This window comes from Ixodes scapularis, unplaced genomic scaffold, assembly GCF_016920785.2.
Source record: "Ixodes scapularis isolate PalLabHiFi unplaced genomic scaffold, ASM1692078v2 PGA_scaffold3__209_contigs__length_174095766, whole genome shotgun sequence".
Lineage (NCBI taxonomy): Eukaryota > Metazoa > Arthropoda > Arachnida > Ixodida > Ixodidae > Ixodes > Ixodes scapularis.
The window spans coordinates 25,688,370-25,705,521 of record NW_024609868.1 but is presented as its reverse complement, the minus strand read 5'-3'; the positions used below and the strand labels follow the sequence as shown (position 1 = coordinate 25,705,521).

General features: G+C 45.2%; 1 protein-coding gene across 1 annotated transcript in view; it reads left to right on the top strand.

The window, feature by feature from the left end:
- LOC8039166 (cGMP-dependent protein kinase 1) overlaps positions 1-7,424 on the top strand; it is a 121,101-nt gene extending 113,677 nt beyond the window's left edge. Inside the window, exons 16-18 of the mRNA XM_029992868.4 lie at positions 2,561-2,623; positions 2,721-2,787; positions 5,749-7,424. Coding sequence (XP_029848728.2) covers positions 2,561-2,623; positions 2,721-2,787; positions 5,749-5,847 — 229 coding nt within the window. The 3' untranslated portion in view covers positions 5,848-7,424. The remainder of the gene's footprint in view (positions 1-2,560; positions 2,624-2,720; positions 2,788-5,748) is intronic.
- Positions 7,425-17,152: the final 9,728 nt, after the last annotated feature.

Genomic DNA, 17,152 nt, shown 5'->3' with positions numbered 1-17,152 from the left:
CCTGTCATGGACCACTCGCATAACATCTGTCATCCCCGATGCTAACCGCACTCTCGGATTTCTTCACCGTAACCTCAGCAAGCTACATCCCCAGTAAAACAACTAGCTTATACTACCTTGGTCAGAACTAAACTAGAATTCGCTTCTTCCATATGGTCACCGTGGCAGTCATACCTAGCTAACAACCTGGAATCCGTTCAAAGCAGAGCCCTCCGTTTTATTTATTCCGACTATTCCCCTTACGCAAGCATATCAGGACTTCGCCAATCAGCTAACCTTGACACTCTTTCTCACCGCCGCAGGATGTCTCGTGTTTCTTTTCTTCATCGGATCTTTTATTATAACAGTCATCGCAGACAAAGTTTGTTATCCCCTCCTTACCGCATTTTCCCTCGTCTTAACCATTCTTGTAAACTCCGTCCAATTTCATTGTCAACCGTCACTCACCAAATGTCTACTTTACCATTGGCCATTGACGACTGGAACTCACTGCCTGACGTAATTGTTTCCTTATCTGACACTAAGAAATTTTCTGCAGCCATTGGCTTATTTTTTTCTAACCTATAACTAGATTGCAGCGTGTTTTTGTTGATAAATAGTTGTGTTATTTGTTTGGTTTTGAAGTGTTCACTCCCCTGTATAATGGCCCCTGGGCCTTCAAAGAATAATAAATGATGATGATGATGATATGTTTCCAATGAGAAACTTGCTTAGCATCATTGAAAACCACTAAATCAGTCAATTTTAGAAAAACTTAGACCGTCCGAAAAACATGGCAGAGCACTAAAGTTATCACTCGTGCTGCGGGAACTAGGCTACCGGTGCAACAATGCTCCCGTTGGGGTTTTTCGTCCCTTATCATCCATGTTTTCTCACCGCCACCCCTCTGCCTGTTGCCCGAATGGCAACTTCAGTGCGCTACTGCGCTTCCCATGAGCTCAAGGTTTTTCTAAAGAAATGCATACTTAGTGGTTTTCGATGATGCTTAGCAAGCTTATAATTGGAACCATATATTTAATTTAACTAACTAAATATAGGCATAAAGAACAAATATCAGTTAATTATCCGACTAATTGTAACGATTAGCCCTCTATATCATGTCCCCCTGGCCATATAACTCACCTGCTCAGTTTGAATTAGTCTAACTTTTGTGGCTTTTTTCTAATAAATCTGCTGAATAAAAGAGGTCAGGTTGATGCTATCTTCAGAGATTATTCGAAGGCATTCGATAAAGTCTCGCATCCTAAACTACAGTACTTCTGAAGCTGAAAGTTATACTGAAAAATCCACTTTTAATCGACTGGATTACAGGGTATTTAGAAGACAGGTCACAATTTAGTTTCGTTTGGGAATGCTTCTTTTTGGGAAGCCTCGGTTGATTCTGGTGTACCGCAGGGGTTTGTGTTAGGATCTTCTTTATTTTTTTTTTTTATATTAATGACAGTGTAGAAAACATGCCGGTTAAAATTTGTTTTCATGCCGACGATTGCGTTCTGTACATATATGTTATTTCATTAAACGATCAACTCCTACTTAATGAATCCTTTGTGCGCTTCTTTGACTGGAGCAAAGAATGACAGATGGAAATAAGCTTTGACTCATGAGGTTTCCAAAGTCATTTTTTGTGTTTGGCTATGGCAAACCGCTTTTAAAGCTTCGTTCGGACAATTCTGGAGTATGGATCCATTGTCTGGGACCCATATCTAAAAGAAGGACATTAATCCTCTCGATTCAATTCAGTCTACAGCAGTTAGGTTTATTTACAATAAGTACAGGTAACATTTCTCACCATCGTTTGCTATGATAGTGTTGGGAATTGAACCCTTGTCTTTCAGGCGGACTGTCGAGCAGCCCAAAATGTTTATAAAATTATCAGTGGGGATTGTGGCATCCAGTGCATAAACTGTATTAATTTCACAGATGTCACTCGCACCAGACGGTTCCACCCTTCAAACTTTGTTTCAATTCCCAATCTCATATCGGTTGTTCCAACAAAAATTTTCTTTTCCTAGCTCTGTTGAGTTATGGAAGAGTGTTAATGGCTCTACATGCATGCTTTCCTATGATGACTTTATATTAGAAATGGGTAAACCTACCTTGCCTCGATCTGTGGCTGTGAAATCAATATTTCTAGGGTTTTGCTTTTGTTCAATATATTGATTTATTCTAACCACTGTTTACCAGTCCTGGAATGGCCTCAATTAAGGTCGCAGTATGTCCAAATAAAATAAAGTAAATAAAGATAAAACGCCTTGTGTATAGTTAGTGACTGGATGTGAAGGACAGGGTGTCTCTTTCGCATGCCCAGCCTCCAGCGTGCACTTGTTCCCTTCTGTCAAACTTGGGCTGCATGTGCATGCTTGAGGCTCGCAAGATGCTGAATCCTTATTGAAACAGGAAGCTTGCATTGGAGGCAGGGAACGATCTCCCTGCCATTCTTGTCCTTTTCATGTCGATAGCTGCCAGCAGATTGCACTAAAGTTGAAGTGCTAACACGTGTGCGCTCGTCGTTCATTTTAGCACTTTCAACGTAGTTAATCCGAACCATCTGTGCTTTCAGAGACAACCCAAACGAGAGGCTAGGTTATGGCAAGGGAGGTATCAGAGACATCATGAAGCACAAGTAAGCAGGCTGGTTCGCTTCCCATTCGTCGAACGACGTTGTTGCCGGTGCGTCATCCAAAGTGCCGAGTAATTTACCAGTTGTGGTCGTACGACAGGTGGTTTGATGGCTTCAACTGGGAAGGCCTCCACACCAGGACGCTGAAACCGCCCATTATTCCGCAGGTATGTCGCCATTGTGCTGCTTTCAAACCCGACCTGCATTTATTGTGCACATTAGGTTGGATATATGTAGACTTCTTGTCTCACTTGTTAGTGCCAGGGGCATGGGAAGCATTTGGGAGATGGGGGGGGGGGGGGGGGGGGGGGGGGGGGGAGAGGTTCCCCACTGTTTCCCCGCTGTTTCCCCGCTGTTTGCTATTCTCGGCGACAGGTTAAAAGTTCAAGGGTAGCCCCTCCCACCCCTTTGCACTTTAGTAGAGCGAGCGCTGGATAGAGGAGGTCGCCTTCTCCCCAGCGTTCAATCTGTTAAAGTGGGAGAGAGGTGGGAGGAGCTTTCCCTGAACTCTTTACTTGTCGCCGAGTGTAGAAGTGTGTGAAATATCTAAGAGATAGGGGAAGACCCCTTTCCCCCTCTCTTAGATTTTTTTGTTTTTTTTTGTTTTTGTTTTGCTTTGTCACAAACGTTTTTCGATCCTTCTGCTCGTGGTAACATCATTCTGGAAGAATGAGTGTTTACTGAACTTGCAATTTTTTTTTTTTTGAGTGGAAACAAACTTGTATTTACATGTTAACAAAAGAAAGCATTGGTCTGTTATATCCTTCATTCTTCTATTCAGAACCATTCTCTGACCTTAAGGTCTGCGGTTACTACGTTCTGAGAGAATGGATGCTCGGGTGGAGACCGTCTTGCTTTCAACCCACACGCGGGATTATCCAATTCATGAGGAAAACTGTGCAGTCCCAACACCACACTGGCACGGCGTGAAAAGGACTCGAGTCGAACAGAAACCGTAAACTGTGCCCAAGCCCAAAAAGACCAAGGACCAGCAGGCTGGGCACAAAATAACGAAGGCGTGCGCCGTGTTTGTTTTTGTTGCTGAATTGGTATGCCAACTTGTGCTTCTAGCAAACACAAAGCAAACTGGGAAGACCTAAGTGGCACATTAACCAGGTAGGCGTGTGGGCAGGGCACTCGTATTATCCAGTCATGTTTGCGCGAGAAATTACAGGACCATATAAATTTTTCTAATTATCTGGGATTTCGGATAAACTGACGTTGAATTGTGGAGGTTCTACTGTATGCAATGCGACACTGCTATAACAAACAAACAATAGCTGACTTTTTTTTTTTTTTTTTTTTTTATAGAACGAAAGAGTTGTTAGGTCTACTGTGTAGCATGGTGGAAAATGCTCATTTGAAGCACTGACTTAAGTGATAAAACTTGGTGCCTGCCAATGCCCTTTAGAAAAGGAAAATGCAAAGAAGAGCCGAAGTTGTACTTGCACCAAAGGCCCGGTCGTTCACACATTTTTATCCGAGTGTAATCAACTGTGTTTCAACCGCCTGTGACCACTGACAATGAGAATGTGCACTAGTGTCATCTGTCGGGAAGCCCTGGAATACTACCAATCTGCATACATTAGACGCATTATTCTTTCACCGCACGCTTCAAATAATTAGGACAGTGTTATGTGGACATAAACTGAGTGAGAGGAGGCTACGAGAGCACAGGGATATAAATCACACTGGTTTTGCTATGATAATTTAAATCAAACATTTCCTGCAAAATTCCTGATATGTCCCTATATTTACTGTTTGTGCATAATATGATGCTTGCTACGTGCATTTGTTTTTATTCACATAAGAAAGAAACATCTAGCAAGAAAGATTTATGTCAAGTTGAACACAAGCAAAAAGCAGTGCCCTTCTAAACAAATTTAGAGCGTTGAAGTCACCTTCTACCTTCCACTTCGTTTCTCTGTCACGTAGCGGCCTTTGCAAGCATATCAGAACGAGAAAGAAAAAGCAAATACAGCTTTTCTCATTAACTAAAAAAATAAAGCTGTCTTTGTTTTAGCATGGCAGGGTTTGGATCAACAAAAGGTTGCTAATTGATGTGTTAGATTTACACTCATTCCATTAGATTTACACTCATCTGCCGTGTTTACAATACATTTACTGGTAAAGAATCAGTATTTTGACGAAAAGGTAAACAGCTCACGGTAAACGGGGACTAAAGGAAGTGCACACAGGACAAGTGCTTGTCCTGTGTGCACTTCCTTTAATCCCCGTTTACTGTGCGCTGTTTGCCTTTTCGTCAGTATGAACCAACCAACCCACATCGCCACCCTTAGTCTCCATTTTCCAGCTACAGTGATTTAAATCAAATGAATGTGGCAGATAAATCTAATTTATTTAATTGCTAAAGAAAATAAAGCTTTCACTAAGCTAATAATGAATGCAGGTTTTCAGGACATATCTGCCTAAAAGTATGCTCCTGCATGATATTAGCCCCAGTTTAATTTTTGAAACATTTTACTGCAATGTAGATATCACCATTCACAAAGGTTGTTTGTTAATTTTTTTTTTTTTTTTTTTTTTTTATACACCAGAATGTGCGCGCACACATTAAAGTTTTTTTTTTTCTTGTTTTAAGCGTGCGATTGTAATGTTTGTACTTCTCGAAGTGTCGACTGCAGCGGGTAAGCGCTGTTGAGCGCGCTTCTTACCGAGCACTGGTGCACTGCGGAGAAGCAACACCCCCGGAAGCGAGCTCTGCGGGTGTTGCTTCTCCGCAGCGCGCAGGTGCTCGGCAAGAAGCGTGCTCGATAAGGCAAACCCACCGCGATCAACGCTCCAAAAAATCGAAAATAGCACAGTTCAGCTCGAAGCGAATATCGAATAGGGAATTATTCAAAATTATTATTTGGAAATTCTAATATTCGCACAATCCTAATCGGGAGCGTTCCAAGGCTAACCGACAGGTGGCGCTAGTATGCTAGTGTGCTGCGTGTTAAGTAGTCTCAAGTGGTTCCAGCGCAGACAGCCACACTTGGACAAATGCGCGAACCAGCCAGAACAGTATCATGCAGCATGTGTACACCCAGTGATTCCCCATTTCAGAGCGAGCTCTAGTCTTTCCATACGTAGCTGACCCCCTTGCTGTGCGCATTTGTGTGCAGGTTCGACACACGACAGACACGAGCAACTTTGACCGGTACCCTCCGGACACGGACGGCCCCCCTCCCGACGACACCACGGGCTGGGATGCCAACTTTTGATTCGTTTGCAGCATTGGAGCTTTTGTTCGACAAAGTTGCGGCGGGGAAGAGCAAGCGCCGTTTCCTCGACTGGTGCATCCCCACGAAACAACAAGCCCCGGCGGCACGAAGCTAGGGGCCGACGGACGGGTGCAGGACTGTCTCGACTCTAGTCTTTAAAGACGGCGTCCGAAGGCGGGCGTCTGACGTGCTGTGCGCTGAGTTTCGCCGGCACAGAGTCGGCATGCCCTTTTCCATCCGAACCGGCGTCTTTCCGAGCATCGAACCACCGAACTGTGCCGGTGGTCGAGTACCAATCTTGTCGAGACGACGCCTTAGAACGGAAAAGATGTGCGCAGTGTTAGCATTAGACTGGGGCGACAAAGGTTCTTGTTGTTTTCGTTCTTTAATCTGCGACGGTCTATTTTTCCTAAAGTCGTGCGTCGAGCTTGCGTCGTCGAGTTTACTTACGTTCCGTATTGTTTGCCACTGCTGCTTGGTTTCTGGGGGGAACGATTCCCAGCATGCACGGCAGGATTGTCATTGGCAAGAGGCTCAGTGTGTTCTGCTGGGTTTCCTCGCTAAATTGCAGAGCCCGGATGTGGCTTGGGCACGCTGCACGGTTCACGTTGTAGATTCTCTTCCGTGCCATGGGGGCGCGGCGTGACCCCCGCGAAGCGGAAATGCATAGTACAAAACTCCCAGCAGAGATTGCTTCCACTTCATTGACCGACATTGGTGATTTCATGCTTTGACTTAAACTCATTCTCGTTCTAATGGTGTGAACATCTCCTTTTTTTTTTTCCTTTGGGACAGTTTTAGTTTGATGATTCTTTGCTAGTTTTTGTGGCACGTGCCAGAACGCGTAACATACACACGAACAGATATGAGAAAGGTGTGTCTTCCAAGCTGCCTTACAGCTCAAGCTGCCTTAAAGCTCAAGCCAGCGGCTTCTTAAGCTGCTCGTTGTTTGGGTACGGACAATGCAACCGTGGCTTGCCTCTACAACTTGGGCCTTTGACACACAAAGTTTAGGTTTTGACTAATTGTGCCTCAAGTTCTTTTTTTTTTTTATATATATATACATATATGATTTCTTTTTTTCAAATTTGGTATTGTTGACAAAGGGCACTGTGTGCTCCCGAGTACATTTACTCTACTCCTCGAAACTTGAGTGCCAAATATATGTGGTTGAGACGTGAAAATGGGTGGCATGAAGGTGAGCTCACTGCTAAAAATTGCGAGTCATGCTGGCATACTTCAAAGTATGGAATTGTTCTATATTTTGGGCTACAGTTTTTTTTTCTAGGGTTTTTGTTTATCAAATGCAATACTGATACACTTTAGAGTTGTTGAAAAAATAATAATTTTATTGTGTCCCCATAGTTTTTGTACAGAGTGTTATTTTTTTTTTTTTATATTATTCTAGAGTACATTCTTTTCATAGGCTTTATGAACATACTGCAATTTGAAAATGCTTTTGATTTTTTGTGAAGTTCAGGGACAGAGATTGTTGTTAACTTGTGAGGAGACCGGTGAGGCACGAAGAACATGAGTACATCATCTCACAAGGCAAAAATAAAGGTTTCATATTTTAATGCTTCTCTGTATTCTTATCTATATCACTGCGTTTGTGTGCATCCCTTTGTTTATTCAATTAGTGTAGAAAATATATTTAGCCTAGAAATTATAATCGCTCGGTCCCCATTACCCGGTAAGATTGTTATGGTATGCATTTGCGAATTTTCCAAACTATTGACATTGATGGAAGCGGCATTTGACATTTTGTAGCAGGTTCTGTAGCAGGCAAAATATAGGCTTGGAGCAGATGCCAACGTCTGTAAGCACATCACTTCGAAATGAAAAAGTGATTGCATCGCTAAGTGACTCCATCTTTGATAATGATTGAAGGTTCCTCCTTGATGCTGGAGCATATTATTTCATTTTGTAATGGTAGTAAATAGGGCGAAAAAGGAACTCGGAGCCTTCTTTTTATAGAAATAAGGCTCTAGTCAGAGTAGTTTTTATTTGCAATGAGTACTAAAAATTTATAAACAATGAATCAGTGCAATACTTCAGTTGGGATAAAGCCTCTCTCCCCTCCCACTTTTCCACCCGCTAGTTTATTTACCCCGTAAATATAATTTCTGTAAAATGCCAGCAAAAATGAGCAGATCCGCTAACATGTCTCAGTATTTGAAGAAAGATCAATTGGTGGATCCTTAGGGAATGAGTTAGCATGACCTTTGGGAAACGCTAACGCTGACTCCTTCATTTTTCTGTTTTGGTTTTCTCTTCTGGCCTTCTCTTTTACTTCCTCTAATTTTTGCTGCCTCTTTTTGCCTTCGTTACGGGGTCAGCGTTGGCGTTTCCCAAAAAGGGACGTGTGTGACGTTTCCCAAGGGTTATGCTATAGTCAAGCTCCCCCCACAAGCGTGGTGCACCCGTTTCAAATCCCTCCGCGGTCGAAAGAAGAGAAGTAGCGACCTTTGTATTCATCGGAGGAGGAGCTGAGCCCCTGGAATCAGCCTTTGTATCCATCGGAAGGGGAACCTAATCCCCGAAAGTCGTATTTGTTTACATCGGAGGGGGAAAACTCTAATATCCCGCTCGTGGCTTCCACAGTGCTAAGTCAAAGTCGAAAGATAAAGCAAATATGTACTGGAAGGCAAGACCCTCCTCGCGCGTTGGCCGCGACGTCACGGAAACGATGGGACGCTATTGGATGCGGAGGTGGCGGAGGGATGTATGTTTTCCTTTGAGGGGAATTTGCCGCTACCTTCTTCACCTGTAACTTACTATAACGTATTCGCTAAGGATCCACCAATGTAATTTTTTTACGGGAAAGCGGGCTCGCTGAGCCCGCTTCGCCCCAGCGTTTGTCGCACGCAGACCTGCGTCGGCTTGCCGCTTTTTGTGCCGCATTTTGGCCAGCCGGGCTAGGCGCTGCATCCGCTCCTCTGTCTCGTTCGCCCGCCTTGCACGTTTAGCAGCGGCATCCGCTGCTTGACGCTGCTTTCGCTCTACGCCGGTTTCCCGCGCGCTCATTGGCTTCCGCCCCGTGACGTCGTCTCCCTCTCGCCTTTGTCCTTCACAACTCTCCTCCTCTCTACGTGGCGCGCTTTCCCTGTTTATCCTTGTTTACTGTTTCGTCCGCTGAAACGGCGTCAGCTTTTCCCTGCCAAGTTCCATAAACCTACCAAGTTCGAGACACTAATATTATAAACTGCAAAACAACCACCCAGGAATATTATAAAAACCTACACTTGTGCTTTAAAAGTGGCACTGCTCTTTAGCGGCGTAAGAACCAGAATTACGTCAAAGTTCGCTGCTCTTTCGATCGACAGCTGCACGGGAACTATACCTTGACTACCGCATTTCTTCAATATAGACACGCGTTTTTTTTTTTTTTTTCTCTGTCTTTTTCGGTGGAGCTTTTTAAAATCAAGAGTGAGAAAGGTAGACCTTTAATAATAGTGAAGGGGGGGGGGGGGGGGGGGGGGGGGAGGGGGAATTCCAAGCCTATCGCGCTAACCCAGTCGCTCACCCATGCCAGCTGCTGCTCTTAGCACTCGGGTGCAAAGCGGTGAAGCCCGACGCGCCTAGGGAAGCACGCGGCAGACGTGATAATCAAGAGGTCTCGTCAAGAGTACAAGACCCTGGTTCTGTCTCACGGTAACCGCCATCCTACTATTTTCTAATGTTTCCTCGCAGCTTTTAGCTCCTGACATCGCTGACATCGTCTAGAATTTTAGACGATGTCGGCAACCAACCGCCAGCGCATAAACCGGCCAGAGCGGTTGACGACGCTTTAGGCGCAAATTGGAAAAACCAAACAGCGTTAAAGTGCGACATCGTGGCATTCGTTCATCTTCCTGCACGTGTTCTTTTGTCAGCTAAACCAATCGAGCGCTGCGCATGTTTCGTGACTTGCGCATTTGGTGTGTGTGTTCCTAGTTGTATATGTTCGAACCTTAGACTGTGCTCTGACCTAGAAATACAAATTTGTACCCTTTTCGTTTCCCTCCTACTTCTCTAAATAATAAAACTTTTTTTTTTTTTTGCTTATATCTATTTTGGCGCAATTCTTAGCAAAAAGATGACACCTTGGCTCAAGATGTAGCAGACTTCCGTTTACGGCGCAATCTGGCGCAAACGGCGCACCACTTCCATCACTGAATATTGATCATCGCCTGAAATACCGTACTATTCGATTCGATCGCTCTATGACTATGAAACAGTGGTACGACTCTTGTGTTCCGCAATACAATTAATTTCTCATGTTCGGAGTGTAACGTCACTCCAGAGAATGACGTTACCCAAGCAAGCGTCAGGTATATGTAGAAAGTAAAAAGAAAAAAAATAATTGTGAATGATGATGTGACCTCTCTACCTTGAAACAACAAGTCCTGAATACAACTGCGGCTGCTAGTATTTATTATAGGCTGCGATATTCGGACGATATATTTTTTTTTTTCTCGAGATTTAGCAAGAATATTTGGGTAATACAAGAACATTTACATTAACTTCTTTAAAGGATGTTTTATTTTTTGTAAAATAGTTTGTTTTGTTATCACCTCTATATAGACGCTTTACACACTCGCCAAATTACAGCCGCTATTGCTGACCTTCTCTTGTCATACCGAGATGCCGAGCAACTGAAACGGTAGTTGACGATCCTCTACAAAGGCCGATGCTTTAGAAAAGGACGCAGTTGAATCTAATGTGGCAATAACCCGGCCTGCTATGGTAAAGATGAAGTGAAATAAACGAAATAAGAAACAAAAACTGAAGGCCAGTTGTGGCGGCGTCCATGCACAGCTGCTGCAAAGCGTCTTTAGGTTCCCTCTGTTCGATCGTATAGGCGATAGGTTAAATAAACTAAGCTGCAGAGTGGTGGTTGGAAGCTTGGGCATGTATTTAACGATCTCGTGCCGATTTGCGTGATGATGGGAGTTCTAAAAATGTCCTTGATGATCTCACTCAAATGGCAAACGCTTTGTTTCTTATCTAAATCGATAATTTCATTTTTATTACAAAATTCAGAGCTTGAAGGGAACATGTTTTCTCCCTTAAAATTATTTATCTATTCGGACATTATTTCAGTTAAATATACCATTTCCTTTCTGTACTTTTACTCTTTCCTGACCATGGGAAAAAATAGCAGTTTTCAAAGAATCCCCGCAAACGCTTTTATTTCTCTAACTTGTGTATGGAGCAATATGACGCATCAAACTTGACCAATTCGTTATTTTATGTTAATATAATGTGGAGAAAAAGATTTTATAATTTTATTTCTTGAAAATACTGTTTACGTGTGGAAAGCGTATAAACGCCGAAACTTCTACAGCTATGTCGATTAAACGACAAAAAAGAAAAATTCTGAATGTAAAAAACCTGCCCCACACCCACGGCTGTTACTTCTGAAAGTTAGTGTACTCTATTTTCGGTTCGTCAGAGAGTTAGTCTCCGTAACACGCGTGTTTTTCAACGAAGGAATGCTTATACTGGTGAAACACAAATAGGACACCCCACATCCCCAGCAGAATGCTTTTCATTTTGTGCGCCTTGTTGGGAACATAAAACGTGCACGCGGGCTCAGAGCACCCTTGGAAATTGTTGTGATGCTTACCGACAACCATTTGTCAAGCAACGCCTTTAACATCATTTGAAGTGTCCCCAGAGCTCTTGTGGTCTAAAAAAATTATGCCACAATGCAGTTGAATTATGTAAATAATGCCATCTTTGTTACGAAGATTGATGCAAGCAGTTAGCCATGTTAGACAAGTGCAACCACCGTTCCCACGACTGTTTGACAACCCACCAGCTTGCGATAAAGCTTAAACCTACGGTGAAACCGAACCCAGAGTTCTTCGGCTATCCACGAGACTGTGGAACATAATTCTCTGCACTAAAATTAATTTCTTGACGGCGCTTGGAAACTATCGATCATCGGTGATCGATGGCCTATGGCCGCGGTCAGGAAAGAGAAAGAACCATTCACAGCAGCCCATATACTGTCCTTTATCAATCAGTGTCTTGCCGCCGTGTACGGTGCTTTTAGGCGCAATATACACATATTCCAAAACTCGAAGCGCCTCATCGCGGCGTAATGCCATGGTATGCATTATGGGAATCGGTGGGCAGCAAAATCCATACGCACTCCGCTCCTGGTTCACAGGCTCCCAGAAAGCAACGCGCGCGGTGACGGATTTGTGGAAGTAGTCTGTTAATGAGCTATAGACGCTTTGCACACGCGCCAGATTGCAGCCCCTATTGCTGACCTATCTTGTCTTACTGAGATACCGCGAGCCACCGAAATGAGCGCTGACGAGCCTCCACAAAAGCCAATGCGGAGGGCACAGTAGAGTCTAAATGGCAATAACCTGGCCTGCTATGGTAATGAAGTGAAGTAAACGGAATAAGAGGAAACAAAAACAAGGTCGGTTATGGCGGCGCCTATGCACAGCTGCTGCAAAGCGTCTCCGAGGCTACAAGCGCAAGCACGTGGCCCTGAACAGTGCTTGCACAGCACGAGCGCGCGTGCTTTGCAGGGACGCTGAAACTGTCTGAGGAAATCAAACTTGCCGTGCAATGAACGCTGAGAAAAGGTTCCACAGAAGTGGGGAGGCAAAGTAGACATCGTCTTTCAGTTGGACAGGCCAACAGATGAGTCTTAAAATAATATTCGCAGTAATATGGATGAAAACGAGATGTTTGCTTATGCTCCAAATGTTCGTTTTTCTGCTCAAAAATAGACTTTCGACTGCTTCAAAATGACTCGAACCAATCACATCACCGCATAGGTTTGTGCGCTTTGTGTAGGATATTCTGGAGCAGGGGGTGTAAAATATTGGACTAGCCTATATATATATATATATATATATAATATATATATATATATATATCTTTTCGTTGGAGAGTTTTCGACTGCAGATCGTATATGCCGTCCCACAAGCACCCCTATCAGCGACCCGCTGCGGGGTCTGGCACCCCACAGACAGGCTAGCGGCGCGCATGCGCAGAAGCGGCTTCTACTTTGCGGAGCGTAGCGGTTGTGGACAGGAGATTCCTACGAAACGTTATGCGTGTAGCCTTCTGGGATTTTTTTATTTCTTTCTAATTGGTTTTTAATGGTTCCACACACATAGACTCCCACTCTTCCTCACTCAACGATGGCATTTTGTGGCTGTGTCCTTGCACAAAACCCTCGTATCACCTTTCGTAGCCGGCCTACCGATCCGACAATGCGAAGGAAATGCCGGGCGCGTCGGACATCCCCGGTAGGCGAGCGATTAAGTTTCCGCCACGGCGGATATCAGGCCGAAGCGGGCGGGTCGTGTACAGTTTCAGATTCTCGAGGTATGGGCATTGGGCACTAGCAGACAGAATAGCAGAGATCAGTCTTTGTAACCGTAATCCCTAGACAATGAAGTCCTCCAGCGACAGCCCTGCACCAGACAAAGGGCCAGACTATAATAGAGCCTAGATTTAAGAGCGGAAGCAAGTCAAGCCATGGAGAGCGTTTGCAATTTAATGGTGGACGTCCCTTGCGCAGATCTGTCACAATTGCGCATGCGCGGCGGGTTCGCAGGGCGGCCCATAAACCACCTGATCCCAATGGAGACGAGTGAAACACTCTGGCATCTAGGCCCACTAGGCAAGCCCATTGTCTGGGAGGGCGTTCCGAAAGGCTCTGGAAAGGGGAGGACGTAATTGTAAACGCGGAAGAGAGCCGCGCCGTGTTTGCCCTTTTCCGTATCGGCCGCCTTAATAATTCGCGAAAGGTCCGCGCGCTCCTCCAGGGCGGACGGTTTTCGTTCCCAAGGCGGCACGGAACATGAAGACCGCAAATAGACTGTAGCGTGCGCGGCGCGGCCCGGTGACTGGTCACGCAGCGAGTGTCGTAAGGATGGCTGCTGCTGCAGTTCACTGCCCGCGTTTCTCTACGTTGGAGGACTCCCGCTTCGCGGATCTTTCCAGAAAAAGAATCGGTTTATGGGCGGTGCCACTGTCATTTCGTGTCTGATATGGATCCGTCCTTTACAGAACCCTTGAGTTTCGGCTTCAAGGTTTTTCAACTTTAGCTAAGAAATTGTTTTATGAATACCTTCTTGGACTCTTTTGTCGATAAAATGTTCAAATTGTCCTCTTGCAAGTAACAATAAAATTAAAGCCCGTCCCCCCCCCCCCCCCCCCCCCCCCCCCTCGGGCCCTTTTTTTTCGATCCATTTATAGCACAGATTTGATTATCCTCCAGTACTAAAGTTCCCTTACTACTTCAAAACTTACATAGTCGGGTCGGCGTCAACTGTGTTGTGTTACGTTGTCAAGGCTGGCGTAGCTTACACTGGGCTGCAGCTCCCCACTACAACTAAAGCCCCCCATTCCTGGGAAAACTGGCGCCATGTCATTGTTGTGGGAATGCTCGAGACACGTGCCGCGCGCCACTGTTGGGAAGAACACGGCGGCAACCACTGCTGCGAAAACACGTGGCTTCTTCTTGCGTCTCGCATCTCATTCGCACGTTCTCGCGCAAGTAGACAGCGTTAGAACTTATCATATCCAGGACAACGTAGCACAAAATTGTTGACGCTGCTAATAGTCAGTCAGTCAACGTTTCATTAGCGTAAAAAAGGTATACATCACGGCTTCTTGATAAGCCTTGGAAACGTATAGACCAACACGCGGCCCTGACGTCACGAAGCTGCGGTGGCGCTGCCGACGGCACTGCGCATGCGCTTCGCTCCTCCCGAATTAAGTTTCTGCGCACGCGCAGTGCCCACACCTGGTGTGGGCAAACGCGGGCTTGTTTGTAAACAGAGTGTCGGTCTATATAGTCGGTGACAGGTTATAAGTAAAGTTGAAGCTCCTTCCACTTTTGCAGAATGAACAGTGAACGCTAGAGAGGAGGTCCCCTGAAGCTTATGACTCTGGCACTGTGGGATTTCTGATAAGAGGAGGAGCGCACGTGCAAATTTACTAAGTTGTTCCTATTGTTCCCGGTGTTTTTCTCATGTGGTTCCTACTTCTATTAGCGAACTTGTTAGGTCATTTCCATTTGTTTTAGGGGCGAAGCTCCTTAGGGGCTAGCCATGTCCGTTTGTCCGTCCGATATCCGGCGTTGGGGGCTCCTGCTCCTGCTTGTGAGCTTACGTGCTCACAAGCACGTGAGCACATGCTCTCGTGCTCGTGTAGAGCAAAAAAAAACAAAAAAAACAATCGCATCTTCACGTGGTGAATGATGTTGATTGGGGCGAAGCTCTGATGGTGCTTGTCTGCGTAGACGCTGAGCCCCAGCATGCTGAGCCTTTCGTTCGTTTTCATTCATGTCAGAAAGAGAATATGCGCTATGGAACGTGGTTATATACGCATTTGAGCATTTGACCGCAGCGTGACACGGATGAAAACGAACGAAAGGCTCGGCATGCTGCGGCTAAGCGTCTAAGCAGACAAGCACCACCAGAGCTTCGACCCAATCAACATCATTCACCACGTGGAAATGCGGTTTTTCTTTTTTTTTTTTTTTCCTGTTTTGTTGATTTATCGAGAAATTGGTAACCGAAGGGAGATTCGACCTCTTTCTGCGTTTAAAAATGTAGGCAGCATTACAACAGCACTGGTTGTGTGTATACATGTTCGAAATGTGAACCGCCAGCGTTTCTCCCTTTCCTTCCTTCGTGCTTTTTTCTCTCCCATCAACTCTTTCTCTGTTTTTTCTGCATTTTCTTCCTTTTCGTTTTCGTTCTTCGGAAAGGACGCGACGAGCAGTGTAGGCAGTGTAAAGTGCTTTGATTCGTCCGCGTTTAGCAGAGGAGCCTATTAGCGGAAGTGCAGGGATTGGAGCGGAAGTAAAAGGACACGCCCTACAGTGTGCGGATGAGGAACGCGTATTAAGTTCCGAGTGAAAAAATGGCGCCATGGCCATACTACGGCTCGTGGACGAACGTAGCGCGGACGCATATACATTCTTTTTTCCTCCACCGATGCGAAAGTAGCGGACGATAACATTCCCTCGTTGAGGTCGTCGCATGCTGGGGTTTCCGACAGGAAGTAGCCAAGGCAAGGAAACGACAACAAACGCCTCACGGCGGCACTGTTGTTGCGAAACTACGTGTTCCTATTTCGCTCTTAGGCCCAGGAATATATAAGAAGGATCACCAGCAAGGACGACGGAAGCAGGAAGGTAATATTCGCCTCTACCCCGATTATAGGAAGGAAGGACGCTGTGGGGGCTTCTTATGCCGACTAGAGACCTGCTCCGAATCGGCGGGTGCGTCACAGCGGAAAGTGATAATGCTCCGTGATCGCGTCAGCCACCAGCCATACTTTGGTAATAATAGTAACGGGCTGTTATTAGAGGTGCACGAATACCACTTCGAATCGGATACACTTTGTTTCATCCTTAACTTCAACACTGTAGAGAGATGTGGTATGGCGTGGCTTTGTTTGGCACTACGTGAACAGTGATGCAGCGCTATTTGATTCGACCCACTGACAGTTCGTACTGACGCTGGTACTTACATTCCTCGCAAACGGTGAAGCCAAAGCTATGAGCGCTCGCACACCTTTGAGCACCGATCATAGCTGTGCACGCGCGGCGGGGTTCGCTTCTCCTGAAATGCCAGAAAAAGTTGTTCTCGAGCATCGTTCCGAGCGTGCGCTGCGAACGGCCAACAAAATAGCGTCCCGTGAATTGGTGATGAGATGTTTCGGCTACATAGTTCTTATCTGTGACGTCACAACCGGGATTGTCGATTATCAGAGACAATTTTGATGGTGTGCGTATAAAGCACGGGGGAAGCTAGAAGTCGTCGCGTCTTTAAACTACACCGTTCGATTTTGGCGGTCTTACACTGCTCTTGTATTTTCATGAATGACAGCGAAGTTTTTTGTCGCACACGCGTCGCCAATGATCACTGACAAGGTGAGTCGATATACAGCAGAGCGTCTCTTTCTAACGCCCGGGCTCCAACACGCGCAAGCTTTAGACCTTATAGTAGGTCAAAAAATAAAACAAACACAAATAAGTATAAATCAACGTCCACACAGACACACACAAAAGAAAAATTGTAAGAAGGAAATAATATTGTCCTGCTGACACTCCTTACAGAAAGACCTCAGCGGCCATAATGCCACTTTTTTGGTTTGATGAATACCGGGTAAACACCGACTCGTAAGGAGAAATAGTTTTGTATAGGTGACGTCAAGTTTTTAAAATCTTCGCGTCCTGTCCCCACCGATAGCATTACATCTAGCGGAGTTCCAGTTTTAAACATTTAGAAAGTGGAGACACATAAGGGACGATACAGACAGGACAAACTTT